Source organism: Aethalodelphis obliquidens, unplaced genomic scaffold (assembly GCF_003676395.1).
Source record: "Aethalodelphis obliquidens isolate GAN/ISIS:26980383/991018 unplaced genomic scaffold, ASM367639v1 scaffold32, whole genome shotgun sequence".
NCBI classification, from domain to species: domain Eukaryota; kingdom Metazoa; phylum Chordata; class Mammalia; order Artiodactyla; family Delphinidae; genus Aethalodelphis; species Aethalodelphis obliquidens.
This window is the reverse complement of record NW_020837976.1, coordinates 13,883,601-13,901,053: the sequence shown is the minus strand read 5'-3', so window position 1 is coordinate 13,901,053 and position 17,453 is coordinate 13,883,601. Positions and strand designations below refer to the sequence as shown.

Here is a 17,453-nt window from a genome sequence, read left to right as displayed (position 1 = left end):
TCTGTATTTAATCATGATGCCTACAAATGACAATTTCATTTTCTTTCAAATCCTTAGACTTTTTCTTTTCCTTGCCTTGTTGTACCTGTAAGGACTTCCTGCAACATGTAGAAAAGAAGTGATTATAGCTGACCTCCTTGTCTCAATTTCAGGACTTTCAAAATTTTACAATGAAATATGATATTTGCTCTATTTTTTAAAAGAATATCTGCAGTTCACTGAGATCCAAGTTTTCTAAGATTGTTTTTTTATCACAAAGGGGTACACACTTTAGCAAATGCTTTTTCTGTATTGTGAACAACGATTTTTCTCTTTCAGTCTGTTAGTATATTGGATAACACTGAATTTTTAATATTAAACCAAATTTTAATTCCTGGAATGAATCCAACTTGGTGCTCTGTCCTATCCTTTGAATAAATTGTTGAACTTATTTTGCCAATATTTTGTTTAGATTTATATCTTCACTTATGAAAGAGATTGACCTAGGCAGTTTTCCTTTCTTGTAATGTCCTTGTCAGGTTTGGGGTTCAAGGTTATGCTAGGCTCATAAAATGAGCTGCAGAATGTTCAACTCTTCTTCCATTCTCTAGAGGACTTGGTATAAGATTGGTGCTATTTCTTCCCTAAATATTTGGCAAATTCACTAGTAAAGACATGTGAGCCTGAGATTTCTTTATAGGAAGGGTTTTATTTACGAATTCAATTTCTTTAAGACCCAAATATGCTAAATTTTGGTAAATGTGCCATGTGAACTTGTAAAGAATGTGTATTCCACAACTGTTGGGTGTAGTGGTCTGTATATGTCAGTTAGGATATGGTTATTAGTATTCAAATCTTCTGTAGCCGTACAGACTTTCTGTCCACTTCTGCTATTAGTTACTAAAAAAGTATGCTAAAAACCCACTTTCATTATAAATTTATCTCTCCTTACAATTGTCAAAATTTGTTTTATATATTCTGTTAGATGCAAACAAATTTAGGGTTTCTGGTGTCTCCCTGACGAATTGTCCCTCTTTGTATCTAGCAGTGTTTTCTGTCTTAAGGTCTACTTTGTCTCATTTGCAATATCACCTTATTTTCTTGGTATATCTTTTTTTTTTAAGTTATTATTTATTTATTTTTGGCTGCGTTGGGTCTTTGTCGCTGTGCACAGGCTTTCTCTAGTTGCGGTGAGCGAGGGCTACTCTTCATTGTGGTGCACGGGCTTCTCATTGCGGTGGCTTCTCTTGTTGCAGAGTACAGGCTCTAGGGCACGGGCTCAGTAGTTGTGACTCACGGGCTCTACAGCACAGGCTCAGCAGTTGTGGTGCATGGACTCAGTAGCTCTGTGACATTTGGGATCTTCCCAGACCAGGGCTCGAACCCATGTCCCCTACCTTGGCAGGCAGATTCTTAACCACTGTGTCACCAGGGAAGTCCTTGGTATATCTTTTTTTGCATTCATTTACTATCAGTCTTCCTGTGTTTCTATATTTAGGAAATATTTGTAAGCAGCATTTAATTGGATTTTGCAGGGGTTTTTTAAATTAAATTTCACAGTTTCAGAGTTTTAATTGGAATATTTAGCCCATTTTCATTTAATGTAGTTACTGATAGATTTGGATTTAAATCTACATTCTATTTGTTTTCTATTTGTCCTACATGTTCAATGTTCCTTTTTCTCTCAATTACCTCAATTTTCACCTTCTTCTGGATTAATCATGTATTTTAAAATATTCCCTTCTCTATTAGGTTGTTAATTATATATTCTTTTACTACTATTTTAAGGGTTATCACGTAAACAACATCCTTGACTTACAATTGACTAGCACTTTTCTATTCTCCAGAAAATAAAAGGGCTTCAATCCTATTTACCTCTCTTATTCTTTTGTACTGTTCCTTGTTGTATATTTCAATCTTACATGTACTTTAATCCCATGAGACATTTGTAGAATCAGTAGTTCATTTAGATTTACTCATATATTTACCTTATCCATTGATCTTCATTCCCTTCTACGTTTCCATGCTTCTATCTGTGAGCTTATGCCTCTTTCTGAGGAACTCCTGTTAGTATTTTTGGGGTGTGTCTGCTGACAATAAATTCAGTCTTTACTTGTCTGGAAATGATTTTATTTCATCTTTACCTCTGAGGAAAATCTAGATATAAAATTCTACTTTGGCATTATTTTTCTTCAACAGTTTAAAGACATATTTCATTGTCTTCTGGATTTCATCATTTCAGTTGAGGAGTCAGTCGTTAGTCCTGTTCTTTCCTTGAAGGTAATATGTCTTTTTTCTCAGGCTGCTTTTAAATTTCCTTTTTGTCTTTGGTTTTCAGAAGTATTACTGACACATCTCTGTTTTTCTTTATCCTGCTTGGTGTTTATAGTACTTTTTTAGTCTATGGCTTGGTGTATTTCAGTGGTTTTGGAAAATTCTCTGAATCTCTTGGAATATTGCTTCTTCCATTATTTTTCTGGGATTCCAATGGCAGGTGTATTAGACCTTTCCATTATGTATCATATATCTTTGGTGACTATTTCCTTTAGTTTTCATCTTTTTTTCTCTCCCTGTTTTAGGCAGGATATTTCTACTCACCTATCTTCTAGATCACTAAATCTCTCTTCAGCTCTATCTAAGTCACTGTTAAATCCACCTACTTACACTTAATATCACTGATTCTATTTCAGTTCTAGAATTTCTATTTGATTTTTTATATATATAAATAGAGTCCAGTTCTCTTAAAACTCTCCATCTTGTCATTTCCATTCTTGAACCTATTAATCACTGATATTAAAGTCTATCAGATAATTACAGTATCTGTATCACCTGTGGGCCTGTTCTGAGTGTCGTTTTCATCTCTTGATCCTGCCGCTTCATATGCCTGGCATTTCTTTAACTGAATGATGGATGTTTTATATATATATTTAAAACTATAAAGGATCTAGATGTTGTTACATGATTTTCTGATTTTCTTTAGTTTGTGGCAGGCAACTAGATCAGGAAGAGATTATCTTAATCCAGTCAGGGGTTGAGCTGATTCAAGGCTTCGTCTCATTCTTTATAAACTTGGTCTATTCTGGTCAGCTAATTTGAGATTGGGTTTCAGTCTTTATAAAGTTGACCTGTTTTTAGTAAGCCAGTTCTTCTAGAATACAGTCTTTCAGGGCTCTTAAATGAAGTAAGAGGGTATTTATAAGCATGAGGTATTTCCAGGATCTCTCCATCTTTGTAAGCCCTTACCTGTCATTTTTATCTCCTCAGCATCATAAGACGATTTGTAGTTCTACTCAGCCTTTCAACTTCTCAGCCTGTGCTGCTTAAGAATCAACTTTTTTTTTTTTTTTTTTTTTGGATAGGGGACCTTAGAGACCAGCCAGTAACATATGAGGAATTAAATTTGAAATGGAACTGATCTTTACAGATTTCATCTTCAGTCACTTTCTAAAATACACACCAGAAGCCTAGAACCAGGATGGAAAGATCATCCAAAAAAATTAAAAAATTAATACTATAAATCTGAAGGAAAGAAAATAAATGGCTGAGAAAGTGTTGGAGGAGGCAGTGGCAATCACTTTGGGGGATTCAAAGATGATTGAGAGCAGGATTCTATCCAATGAGCATCCCTCCTCGCCCAAGGCAGAAGAAATTCAAAAACATTATCATAATCTAAAGGGTAAGGAAAACCTGAAAAAGTGGAGACTGGGAAGGCAAGCAGGAGGATGGTTACTTCTGGCCAGACTCAGCAGAGCAGACTCCATGGAGGCCACAGCATCTGTTAGAGCCAGACCCTGAAAGATAGGAAGGTTTTGGGGTAGCTGATCACTGGTATGGGGGGTAGAGTGTGGCTCAGTCAGAGAACAACTCAGGAGGGAGGTGCAGATGCCTGAAACCAAGTTATTTCCTGCATCCCCAAACCTACCTTCACTAATGTATACAGTTTGGAAAATACACTAGGACACAAAGTCCCAAAATGATCTTCCCTCTATTTACTGCCAGGGACCTCTGCTTATGGAGTAATATAGTTATTGAAAGAGGCAGCCTGCATAGGGGCAAGAAACAGCTTGTGATCCGTGTGTCAGGGAATAGTAGGACAAAGACAGGCTGAATTCAGGTTGTGGTGAGCCATGAATATCAAATTAAGAACATCAAATTACTTTGGCTTTCGGCCACAGGATCCAAAGCAAAACTGTTCTAACCAAACCATCTTTCTTCTCTCAACTCAGCTCAACACAGTTCTCTCTGGGCACCATTCACCCAGGCCACAAAAGATGGGGAGTTGGCAGGAGCAGGCAAAGCAGATGGTAAGGAAAATTTAGAACACAAAGTCCTGCAATGGGGTGCACCAGCAAATTCTTCCACATAACACTATGGTAAAGAAGACACTTTAAAAAACTGCACTGGATGGGATTGTCTGTGAGGCAAGATTGCAGATAATGAGAGACATCAACTAGCATGTTTTATTACTCATAAAATGCAGCCCTTGCTGGCTTGGGGGTCACAGCCCAGGCATATCAGAATGCCTCTACCCACCCCTTCTAGCACCCCCAGAGTTTCACTGTGACCAGGCAAAGTGAAACTTTTGATTCCCGTAACAGAGGACCTGCATCCAGGTTCCCAGCACTGAGGCACCTGGATGGTCCCCTTCTGCCCTCCACCCCAGCCCCAGGTCCTCTCGGTGGAGTATTCTGAGGGTGCTAAAACTACTTCTCCCCAAATACGTTCACCCCTCAATCATCACAATAGCACACAAGATCCTAATTGCCAGTTTAACTGTTTTTCTAGATTATAAGTAATTGGCAGATATGAACTATCTAATACCTCCCTGGATATTTAGTCCATACCTGACACTCACAATACATTGGCTTCATTTTTCAATTTGCTTGAAAGCCTTGGAACTTGACCCCAGATCTGCTGATCATGAGGACTCACTATGGATGGACCAAATCCTGGTTACAAAGGCCAAAACTTGGGCCCGGCATCCCAGGCCCTTCATAAACTGGCCTCTACTCATCTCACACTCCCCGCTCTCCAAGCCTCTAACCCACTCTCCCCTTCCCCATGCACCTAAAGCCACCTCTGCTCTCCAGACTTGGCTAAATCCTACCTCCTTCTTGAGGTCACCCCGGACGACATCAGTCTGACTCCCACAGGGGAAGGGACCCAGTCAGGGAATCCCAACCCTGTGATGATACAAGAAAGACAAGCAGCCTCAGAACAGCTCCCTTTCTCTGAGTGGGCCAAGCGCTGTGCTAAATGCTTTCCAGGTGCAATTCCATTTAAGGCTTGCAACCATCCTCTAAGGAAGGTGTTATTGTTCCCATGTTGTAGATGCACAAATTGAAGCACAGAGAGATGGGAAGCATGTCTGTGGGATACAAGGCCTGTGCTTTAGACCATTATGCTGGACTAAACAGAAGGCCAAAGGCGCACTCACAAGGGGCACCTACATGGCCTCGAGGGCAGTGGGGGGGTGGGGGCGGCGGCAGGTGGCAGCACCCAGCAGCCACATCTGACACTTAACAGGCAGCAATAAGTGTTCGTGGAATGAATGAGGGAGTTTGTGCCAGAGCCGTCTGTTTAAGAAGATGAGGATGACCCAGCCAGGAGAAGGGGAAGGGGGCGGGATACCGAGGGAACCCAAAGCAAGGGCAGGCAAGCAGGAAGCAGCGAGGAAGGTGAGGAACTAAGGCAGTCGGACTACCGAAGCATAAAACATGAGATGGAAAATGGAAAGGGACAAGACTGGACAGAGGGGACCCTGCCAGGTCACTGGAGGCAGCACCCAGGCCTCCAGGTGTTGGTGATGAGCCGTAACAAAAGGGGGTGGCCGGCTGGACCCCGCAGTTCCAACTCTACGTGCCCAACACCAAACCTCCCAACTGCCTCGTGAAACTTGCCCTTCCTTTCAGCTCCACAGGCTCCAGGGCCGCCCCAGCTTCCTCTGGTGCCTCTGCTCCCGTCTTGCCCCTGCATCCATCCCCCACCCAGCTGCAAGGGGGCCAACCTGGGGTTCAGCAGTGAAGAAAACAGACACAGTATCTGCCCTCCTGGAGATTCCCCAAGGATGTCCCCCTTCCCGTCACCCTCTCAAGAGGAAGCAGTGTGTCCCCTTGACCATTCTCCTGGCCCAGTACACCCTGGGACTGTACTGGAAGGTGGGCAGTTTCCGGTCACCCGCTGCTCTTTCATTTTCAAGGGTGGAGCCACCCAGCTCCACCATCCCTTTTCATACCTGACCTCGAGGCCCTGGCACCCTCCGCCCCAATTTCTGCCACCCTCTTGGAAGGCCCTGCCCCTCCCCCCGACCTCAACAGCCTAGCACCCGGTTCCTCAGCAAGAAAGAAGTGGAGGAGACACACACATACTGGGTCCTGGTTACCAACCACACAAACTCACTCACTTCCTGGGCTCCCAGCTGGCCCCCGAAGAGGTGCTGGCTACTCCCCACCTTCTCACTCCTTGCGCCTGGCCCAGGGACTGACCGTAACTGTTTGATTTAAACTGAGGGGAAAGCAACGGTTCTATATACTCCAGAAGTGCAATACTTATTGAAGATCAGCAGTAGTTCCATTCTCAGAAAGCCCTGAGCCAGGAGAGAAAAGACAAATGACTTCAGCCTCATCATCCAGCAGCTGTGGAGGCTGAGCTGAGAAGACCTGGTCCCTCCGTCCTCTCGGGCCTCGCCAGCCACCCCACACACCCCCAGGGAGGGGAGCGCCCATTCCTGTTCACCTGAAAGCCTTCCCACAGTCCACACGTAGGAGCACCGGGCTCAGCGAAACCCACAGTAGCAGGGGTGGGTTCCAGCCTCATCCTGCAGAGATGACGGAGTCTCACCACTCCCCGCTGGACACCTGGAGAGCCACACACCCAGTGTCACCAAAAGGAACAATGACACTTGCTGGAAACGCTTCTGTGTTTTTAGGAAGAATACCTGTGGGTAAGAGGGCCTGCTGGATCTCCCTGCGAAGCGATGCCGAAAACACGTAAGGAAACCTAGAGAAGAGCTGGCAGGGAGGAACGCTGGGGTGAGGCCCACGTTTCTTATTTTACAGACCTGCACCGATCACCTTCTAACACCTGGTTAACTTGCTATTCTGCTTTTTTTATTATCTCTCCCTGCATCTCTCCCACTAGTATAGAAACTCCGAGAAGATTAGGATTCATGCCTGTCTTGTCCACTGTCGTTTCTCCAGTGTTTAAAACGGAGCCTGGCACATTTTTTGTTCAAGAAAAATGTGGTGACTGAAGGGATACATGAGTAACATGGTGATGACCGGGGTTCACGAGCACTGTGCTGTGAGGACATCACAAGGCTCCTCAACACACCGCCAGTTAGCATCGATCCCAGGAGAAGCAGTAGCCTCGCCTAAAACTGTGCGTGAAGCCCGCGCCCTAAAAAGGCTGGTGCTGCAGCAGGCGGGGCGCAGGTGGGCAGTGCAGTTTGCCGTCGGGGTTCAGCCCTCAATCCACTGATTGGAAAGTGATTGGAAATTATTAAAACACTAATGACACCTAAGGCCCTTCCATCAACAATGACTGATCCACGTGACCCAAATACACTGTGGAATATGCACAGACAGCTCCATAAGGTCAAAGAGCGGAGCCTCTCCTGCATCAGACGGATTTTTAGCCCCAGTGACCCTGGCAGTAGAATTAGAGCAATCCCATTGTTGCCCGAGAACAACTTAAACGCGGCAGAGCCCAACCTTCTCCCACCCGCTCGAGAAGACAGAAGCAAAGCAGGGTCCGGGTGTGCGGTGGGCAAAACCTCTCCTCGACCCTCACCGATTCCCCCTGCTTTGGCAAACTCTAGTCACCAGAAAAACACTGCCCAGAATAATGAAATTTAAACTGTTTAGACTTCGCAGAATTGGGTACATTGATTTAATGGAGCTGGCATGTTCCGCTTCAGGGACCGGGCAGGCCTAGGGGCTTTGAAATGAAATGAAAGCAACGGCTCTCCAAGAAAGGGTTAGAGGAGAAAAGAAGCTTACAGACCCCAGAGCCCGAGACACAAAGAACCTCCCCTCCCTTCCCGCTCCTCGGCCCAGAGGATTAGCTCTCATCTCACTCCTGTCTCACCAGCATCTGGCATGTACAGCCACGGCAGGCAGGGAGCTACCACTTCCTGGCCTGGCAGGTCACAGCCGCTGGGGGCAGCTCACCAAGGAGAAGACAGGGGACACACACACCAAATCAGGACACCAAAATCATGCTTCCAAAAATCACAGTGATGACAGAAGTGACAGGGACTTTGCCTGGCTGAGCACTGCTGGTGTTCGCAGAGAGAGCACAGAGCAGGGGGGCCTCCCCACCGGCAGGCGCAGGGCAGGAACTAATGAGGTGCACGTGTGGGCACCCGCAGGTTTTGGGTTTTCATCTCAGTGCCCCACCTCCGCACTGCTGCCATGAGGCCAGGCCTCTAACCGAAAGGCTGTTCACAAACTCTACTGTTACGAGCAAAGTTCAGAATCTCGGGATGTGCCAGAGGCCCCCGGGTCCACCTTAAGCCCTACATCCCCTCCGAAGAAGCCCCCCACTTTCATCTGTAAGGGAAGCCGGTGAAAGTTTCTGCACGCTGGGTGAATGAGGGAACCAAGAGGCTCGGGGTTAGGAAGATGCGTTAGAGGGGAAAGACTTGGGTCATGAGAGGCGGAATCTGGAATACAAAGCTCTTGGGTATCCAAGGAAGTGGGCAGAGACCAGGAAAAGCCCAGGAAGGAGGGGGAGAGAGAGGGGGGCTGACTTCTCAGGGACGCAGCTAAGAGGCACTGTCCCAAACATCCTGGCACAACCAAAGGGCAAATGAAACTCACCTAAATAAAGGCCAATCACAATTGCCTGCATAAGCACAGTCCCCAACTTACACCAGGGTGGCCTTCACAAGTCCACTATGGCTTGGCTGTCTGGAGCTCTGAACGCATTTTCCATAGGAATGAAGTGATACCTATGGTTAGGATATCAGGCCAGCTTGTCACCATCATGGCCTGTGAGTTCTGGGCAACATGGCCCATGCTTTATTCTTCCTTGATTTCCAAGTGCACCACAGAGAACCTGACAAAGGACAACTCACATCCGTGCAGGGTGAGTGAAGGACTCCTGCACAGGTCAGGCACGATTTCATATTGAACTTCCTTTTCTCAAAGGATGAACATGGTGACATCTTCAATTTCTAAAGGTACTTGGAGAATTGCACAGAACTCCCCTCTTTAGGTCCTTGACCTAATTTACGTACTCTAATACCCTCAGGACAGTAGGTATTCCCAGGTAACCCTGCAGAATGGAAAGGGAGCTGAAAGGGGGGCTCTGTGTATTTCAGGCAGGCCCCCAGGCAGGGAGTTTCATCCAGCCAAGCACAAATGGGATGAGTAGGAAGCCCAGATGAAGGATGTGGTCCTCCACTGAGAGCCACCTTGAGGCCTTGGCAACCTTCTGGACATGGAGCTTTCCCTTAGTAAAGAGGTCAAAGATATTCGGGAACTGGACTTTTTATATTATAGCCTCAGAACTTAAATATGTCACTCCTCCCATTGTTCCTGCCGCCTCCCTCACTTCAGATCTGGTCTCTGACTTGGCAGAAGAAGAGAACCACATCCTTAGCCCTCTGTGCCCCTCGATTTCTGCTTACTTCATCCCTATGCTCCACCATCCAAGTGCAGTTTTCATATGCTAACATTCTCCAAGGCTGCTCTTCATTTATTTACGGTATTTTGCCAACTGGTAGAACTTCTGGTGATTTGTGCTGCAGGGGTCATCGTCCCTTTGTAAAGCTGCCGGATGAGAGTGTGGAGCAAGTGCTGGGTGACATCAGGGCGATGAGGCTGAGGGGGGACACTGGGATTCCTCCACAACACAGCCTCGAAGGCTCGAGAATAAAGAACAGTCAAATAACTACAAACAATGACTTTTCAATGAATGGTCCTTTCTGCGGGCAGTGTTTTCAAAAGTAATTATACTCTGAAGTCCAAAGACTCAAATAACAAATTCTTCTGACAAAGGGTAATTTGCCCGATAAGTAAAAACCTCCTGACAGTCCTGCTAAGGAGAGGGGCAGGTAATCCTCTGCCAAAAAGCCTTCCCACTTCTAGGAATTTATTCTAGCAAAATGAAAACTTATGTTCCATAAAATCTCTACACAAATGTGTAGAGCAGGAAAGGGGGTGTGGCGTAGTAGCAAAGAGATCAGCCTCCAGATCAAACGTCTACAGACGCTTTATATGTAAGCACTGAAAACTGGAAACAACACAAATGCCCTTCAACAAGTGAATGGGTAAACAGAATGGTACATCCATTCAATGGAATACCACTCCTCATTAAAAAGGAATGAACCAGGGATGCACCCTTAGGTGGATCTCAGGGGCATTACGCAGAGTGAAAGAAGCAAGTCTCTAAAGGTTACATACTAAGTGGTTCTATTTATATGGATGGCATTCTGGGAAAAAGCAAAGCTATAAGGAGAGAGAACAGATTCGTGGTTGCCAGGGATGGGGGTGAGGGGATGACTAACTACAAAGGGGAAGCCCTAGAGAATTCTTCTGGTTGCTGGAATTGTTCTGTATCCTGGGGTAGTTACAAGAATCTAGGCATGTAGTGGTACATAATCTACAAAAATATCGAATCACAATATTGTACTCCTGAAGCTATTATAATAAGTCAATTATACTTCAATTTTTTAAAAGCCTAAACATATGTTAAAACTCAAGGGATTGAACACCAAAAAACAAAAGTGAATTTTACTGTATATAGATTTATTTTTTATTAACTTTTTTTTTTGGCTGTACCGCGTGGCATGGGGGACCTTAGTTCCCTGACCAGGGATCAAACCCGCACCTGCTGCACAGAGTCTTAACCACTGGACCACCAGGCAAGTCCCTAGATTTCTTTTTTAAAAGTTCACAAATTCTTTGACACTCTTCCCAGGAAACAATGGTGTCTAATTCCCCTGCCCTTGAATGTGGGCCAGGCTTGGCGACTCCCTTCTAAGGAGTACAATACAAGGAGAGCGATGGTTTAAAAAAGTGATACGACATCCCCCGGCCCTGGCCCTCACTCTTTGGAGCCCTGAGCAGCCACATAAGAAGTCTAGCTACCCAGAAGCCACCATGCTAGAGAGTCCTGATGTGAGACCACAGAGACATAGAGAGAGATGCCCAAGGAGCTCCCAGTTATTTGCAACTTCCCAGCCCGGACACCAGACTTGTGACTGAAGAGCTCCTGAGTCCATCATCTGGCTGCAAACTCAAAAGAGACTCTGAGCCAGAACTGCTCAGAGCTGCTCCCAAATTCCTGGCCCAAGGAAACTGTGAGCGATAATAAAAATGTTTTAAGCAACTAGGCTTTAGAGTGACTTGTTCACAGCCATGGATAACTAATATAGGCACATTTTTTGAGCAACTGCCATGCGACAGACACTTTCTCATATATTATCTTGTCTATTTTTCATTCATTTCATCATTTACCAAGCACTTTCTATATGCTAAGGGCTATCTATGGAATGGGGAGAGAAGTGCTGGAATCAGACTGTGAGGGCTGAGAGATGGGGTCAAAGCCAGGGGGTGATTCTTGGTTTGGGCAGCTGGCTGGATGGTGAAGTTCCACACTGAGGCAGGACGGGTCTGTGGGATGATAACACAATGCCTTCCATCTAGACACAGTGCACCTTCAACATCTGCGGGACCCCCAAGAGGAGCTGTCCAGGGGGCAGCTGGGTAGTTGGCCTCAGGACCAGAGAGAGCGCTGGGCCCCTGATGCCAACCAGGGGGTCGTCGGAAAGCCCTGGAAGCCGCCCAGGAAAGGAGCTCCACTGCAAGAAGAAGGCCTGGTCCTGGAACAGAGCCAACATGCAAAGAGCAGGAGGGAGCAGAAAGTTAGAGGAACAGAGGGAAGGTGGATCTCTCACCATCAAACTTAGAACAGCGAGCATTCCTCGGAGGAGATGACCAGAAACGGCAAGTGTTGCTAAGAGATTAAATAAGACAAAGACTGGAAGGTGTCCACGCCGTGAATGACAAGTGCCTCAGTGAGAGCAGTATCGCTGCGCTGGGAGGGAGGGTGCCGGATAGAGCAGGAGGGAAAGTGAGGCAGACGGTAGGGCTCAGACAAGGTCTAAGACTCAGGTTGTGCAGAGGGGTGAACGTGGAAGAAAGATAGATGCAGGGAGGAGGGGATTTCTGGATAAAGGAGGCATTAGCCTATCTGAAGGCTAAACGAGGGATCCCAGAGGGAAGCAGTGGTTGAAGGTCCAGCGGAAAGGGGCCTGGCTGGTCCAGGAGAGGGGACACAGCTCCCGTTAGGAAGGAGGGCGGGCACATGGGGGGCAGATGGACAGGCAGGTGGGGACAGGAGCTGCGTCTGAAGGTTCTGCTTTGTCTCTGCAGTGGCGGGCAAGGCAGGGAGAGGGAGGCCAGGGAAACAGGAGCACGGCCTGCCGGTGCCCATCGGGCAGCGGGACTGGAGGCCACGAAAGCCAAGTGATGCCAACATGCAAGAGTAGGATCCTTTTTTTTTTTTTGGCGGTACGCGGGCCTCTCACTGCTGTGGCCTCTCCCGCTGCGGAGCACAGGCTCCGGACGCGCAGGCTCAGCAGCCATGGCTCACGGGCCCAGTCGCTCCGCGGCATGTGGGATCTTCCCGGACCGGGGCACGAACCCGTGTCCCCTGCATCGGCAGGCGGACTCTCAACCACTGCGCCACCAGGGAAGCCCAAGAGTAGGATCCTTTTTTTCGTTTTGTCCATGACAGCCCCATAAGGGAGATGCTGTGTTCAAAGATTTGAGGAGAGGGCGTGCGGAGCGCGCGGGCTGGGCCGGAGCTGGGGCCCACCCCATTTCACCCACCCTTGGTTTCACTCATTTTGGTTCCTGTGTTGGCCCTAACAGAGTCTGACACTGAGCAGACACCCCATGAAAGAGAGGAAGGAGGGAGAAAGGGTCACGTCTTAAACCCTCATGGGCTAACACCTCAGCCCACCAGGAATCAGCAGCAAGTGGGGCCCTGGGCTTCGGGACAGCCTGCGCCCTGGGCCCAGGCCAAGCCCCTCCCGGGCGGCTTGTTTCTGATGCTTTTCCTCCTCCCACGCATCGGTCATAGATGGCTTTGCAGTTACTGCCTGTCCATCCCTCTCCTCTCTTCTTTGCCCTGGTTTTCCTTCCCTCAATTTTTCTCTGTAATCATTTTCTTCCCAAATTTGTTATTTATCTCCTTTTCCCTTCCTTCTCCTTTGTTTCCACTACATGGAATGGAAGTAACTTCTGAAACAGTTTTGCGCTCACTGTTTGTACCAGCCCAGCCCCGTGGCCCACAGCTGTAGGTCACCACCTTCCGGCCAGCCACTCTCACTCGCCCAGAGCCGTCGTACCTGATCCCAACGCCCATCCCATCTGCTTCTCACCTGCATGGAACACCCTTCCCCTTTCCTTTCAACCACTCACACCCCACCCACTCTCTCCAGGAGGCTTTCTGGACTGTGCAGTCCATGTGGATTTCTTCCACTTCTGACATTTCTATAGCCCAGGCTGCTTGCATCACACTTAGACGTGAGTCATATGCTGCCTTCAGAGGTTACTTCACTTTTTGTTATGTTTCTGACTTATTTCCCCAACCAATCATGACAATAAAAGGGTTAATGATCATGTCCTGGGATCAGTGGCATTGATAGAAATAAACCTTCCCATTTAGCCAAGCCTGCTCCCTTGTAAAAAATAATCACCAGGTGGTTACATGTGACGTCTATGAACTCAGCTGAAATTTCCCCGATTGTGCTCGTCTATCAATACAAACTTCCCTGGGTGCCAGCATATGTTCCTCACACTTACCTCTGACAGACTGAGGCGGGGAGTCCTTGTGGGAGACTGTTGGGCCTGAGGTCAGAAGATGTGTACCTGAGTTCTAGCCCCGCCACCTTTGTGCGTCAGTCCTGAAAGCAACATCATTTTCGTTTTCTGAACTTGGAGACAGGGCCTAAATGCCCCATCTCCCTCTCCTGCAGGGTTGTGTGAGGATCAGCCAGGCGAACCTATGTCCCAGTGCCTTGTGAACTGCACAGACACGCCGGGGCTGTTCCTGGCGTATTCGGTGATGAATCACCGTCCACAAAAATGCACCCAGTTCTGGGAACAAAAAACCGCTCATATCCTTGACTATTGTTCTGGACAGGATGCCCAACAGCTCTCTTTTCCCTGCCCCCAGACAGACACATGGAACTGTTGAACTTGAATGCAGGACCCCAGGAAGACTGGACAGCCTCTTCCACCTCCGGGCACTGGTCATTCAGACACTAGCCACTCGGGACCTACCAAGTCCTACAGAAGCCAGAGGGCTGGTGATGTACGGAAGCTGTGATCAGGAGCCAGCCCGAGCACTCCTGTGGCCTGCAGCTAGGATCTGATACAGCAAAGGGGTAACAGATCCCCCTTAGGTGAGTGCCATCACCTGAAATAAAATCTCCCCAGAGGCTCCAAGGTTGGCAAAGGGCTGAATCTCCCCAGTGGAGAGAAGGGCGGTTGGACTCCGCGGGTAGCACTCCAGTCTCCCAGATCCACCCCCTGCTCAGAATTTCCCACTGCTCACAGCTGCTGTGGCCACCTGTGCCCCCCGCACAAGCTCACAACTCTCTTCACCACATAACTGCCACGCTCAGCCTGGGCAGGAACGGTAAAGGAGGCCTGCAGAAGGCTCAGGTACAACCAGGAAAGTGGGAGGAGGCAGCGCTTCCCCATCTTGCACTGCAGCCCTCAAGCCTGGCCCCATGGAGCAGACCTCATGGCCCCCAGCCAGGAGGGCCCCAGGCTCGTGCCCGCCCCTCCAAACGCAACAGGAAATGACCCTGACGGATGGCGGGCCTTCTTCTGCCAACCTGAGGATTCCTGTCCGAGGACCTAGCCTGGGCCTAGTGCGGAAGAGGCCAGAATACAAGGATTTGAGACTCTGAAAAGCTGGTTATGCCCCACTCACCCGCCGCTTGTGAGGGAAATTATAACATGCAAATCATGTTTATGGATTAGGAATCTGACAAAGGTTTGAGGATATCTTCTATGCTTTTTTTTTTTTAACATCTTTATTGGAGTATAATTGCTTTACCATGCTGTGTTAGTTTCTGCTGTATAACAAAGTGGATCAGCTATACATATACATATATCCCCATATCTCCTCCCTCTTGCATCTCCCTCCCTCCCGCCCTCCCTACCCCACAAAGCACCGAGCTGATCTCCCTGTGCTATGCGACTGCTTCCCACTAGCTATCGATTTTACCTTTGGTAGTGTTGCGATCATCATGTATATAAATATATACTGCACTTTTTTCACTTAACCTTCTTTCAGATAGTCAAAAACTATTCATTAGGGCTTACTGTGTATCAGGCACTGTTCTAGGAACTCTGAACTGAACGGTGAGTTGAAATGCACTTCCTGCTACTGAGGGTTTACAGCTGGTGGGAAGATGGTGACATGGGATGAAATAAGAACCAGAGTGTCACAAGTGGGAGGGGGCTAGGAGCACAGCCTGCACAGACCAAGGGGGAGGGCTGGCAAAGCCCAGCAGAGGTGAGCCTCAGACATGGTCTCACCCCAGGCTGGAGGATGGAGGGGCAGTCCAGGGAGAGGTAAGACATTAAACTACCATCCAGGGCAGCCTCTTAGTGAAACTGCAAGCATTTCAGCACAGCCAGGGCTCGGGAGGGGCGGGGTGGGGGGAAGGACAGTCTGGGCAATGTGGGAGTGGCAGACGAGAGGCCAGGTCCCAGAGAGCCCTGGGTGTCCTTACGATGAGTTGTGATTCTACCCTGTCACTAATGGGGAAGCACCAGAGTAAAGGAGGAGGAGGTAGGGAAAGTAGGTTGGGGGATGGATCACTTATATCTGGAGCCGGGAGTCCAAATGAGAGCCCGGATGACTCGGCAATGGAAGGGTGGGGACTGGATGGGTGCACAGGAACCAAGGCTGACAAGACGTTCTCATGGTGTTTCCAACGAATGAGATGCAGAAGGGGCGTGGTGAGCAGGTCTGGGAGAAAGAAGTTACTGGTCCCATCTTTAACATTTCTTACCTACATGTCCGCATGTACAATTTCATGACTCATGCAGGGTGTTATGAATTGAATGTGTCTCCCCAAAATTCATATGTTGAGGCCCTACCCCTCAATATGATGGTATTAGGAGGTGGGGCCTTTGAGCGGTCACTAGGTTTAAATGATGTCATGAGGGTAGGACCTCCATGACAGGATTAGTGCCCTGATAAGAAATATAAGAGACACCAGAGCTTCCTCTCTGCCATGTGAGGTCACAGCAAGGAGGTGGCCATCTGCAAGCCAGAAAGAAGGGCTTCACCAAGAACCAAATCTGCCAGCACCTCACCCTTGGACATCCCAGCCTCCAGAACTGTGAGAAATAAACGTCTGTCGTTGAAGCCCCCCCAGTCTATGGTATTCTGTTACGGCAGCCTGAGCTGACTAAGGTATGAGTTATTTTAATAGCTACCCAATATTCTAACCATAATAAAACATAATGACTTAATATCTCCCTTGTTGTTGGACATTTTTTAGCTTTTCATTATAAAACAATCCTCAAATATCTTTATACATATAGTACTTTCATCATTTTTATATATCTCTTCAAATAATTCTGGTAAGTAGGGTCACTGGGTCAAAAACAATCATTTTTATGACTTGTGTATATTGCCAAGTCTCTAGAAAGAGGCAGGGTCATCGACTACACTACCCACAGGATATGAGTGCCTCTGTTTTCTCAAAGCATTAACAACTAACGAGATGTATCTTTGTCTTACTAATATCATATTGTTATACTGAACATTGAATACGTGCATTCATGAAATGTAATCGATCTAACTTTAAAGTACAGTCATGATTTTGTCCCTCAAAATAGGGAGAGGCAATGGCATACATACACATAATTTATTCAAGGTTTTAACATCTTCTCTGAGTACCACCGGGTTATCTTCCCAGAATTCAAATGTCACTCTCTGCTATGACACCAGCTGCACCTGCAAGAAGGAGGTAGGACTGGAGCTGGGCTTCCCATCCTGGCCCAGGTCTTCAACAGTCCTATATGAACTTAGGGACCATCCTCCCAACCATCGCCAATGCTTAAAATGGGGGAAACTGCTCCCATCTAAGATGAATTCTTTACCCTTCTACTCAGCAACGAAACATCTAATAATTCATCTTAAGGAAGCAATCAAAGCATAAAGATTATTTTTTCTGCAAGTATATATATAAAACAGCATTATCTGCATTTTTTTTACTGGCAACTGACTAAACATCCAATGGTTCATTCATTCATATATTCATTTAATGAAGATTTATTAAGGACCAACCACAGATAGGAAGGGTGGGAGGGAGGGAGACGCAAGAGGGAAGAGATATGGCGATATATGTATATGTATAGCTGATTCACTTGGTTATAAAGCAGAAACTAACACACCATTGTAAAGCAATTATACTCCAATAAAGATGT

The 17,453-nt window shown here is 47.1% G+C and overlaps 1 protein-coding gene across 4 annotated transcripts in view; it reads right to left on the bottom strand.

Moving 5' to 3' along the window:
- FHOD3 (formin homology 2 domain containing 3) overlaps nt 1-17,453 on the bottom strand; it is a 494,073-nt gene that overhangs the window by 466,502 nt on the left and 10,118 nt on the right. The window contains exon 1 of one of the 4 annotated variants that reach the window (XM_027127770.1): nt 6,715-8,786. The exons of the other annotated variants lie outside the window; for them this stretch is intronic. Coding sequence (XP_026983571.1) covers nt 6,715-6,795 — 81 coding nt within the window. The 5' untranslated portion in view covers nt 6,796-8,786. Of the gene's footprint in view, nt 1-6,714; nt 8,787-17,453 lie in introns of those variants that run through there. 4 annotated transcript variants of the gene reach the window in all.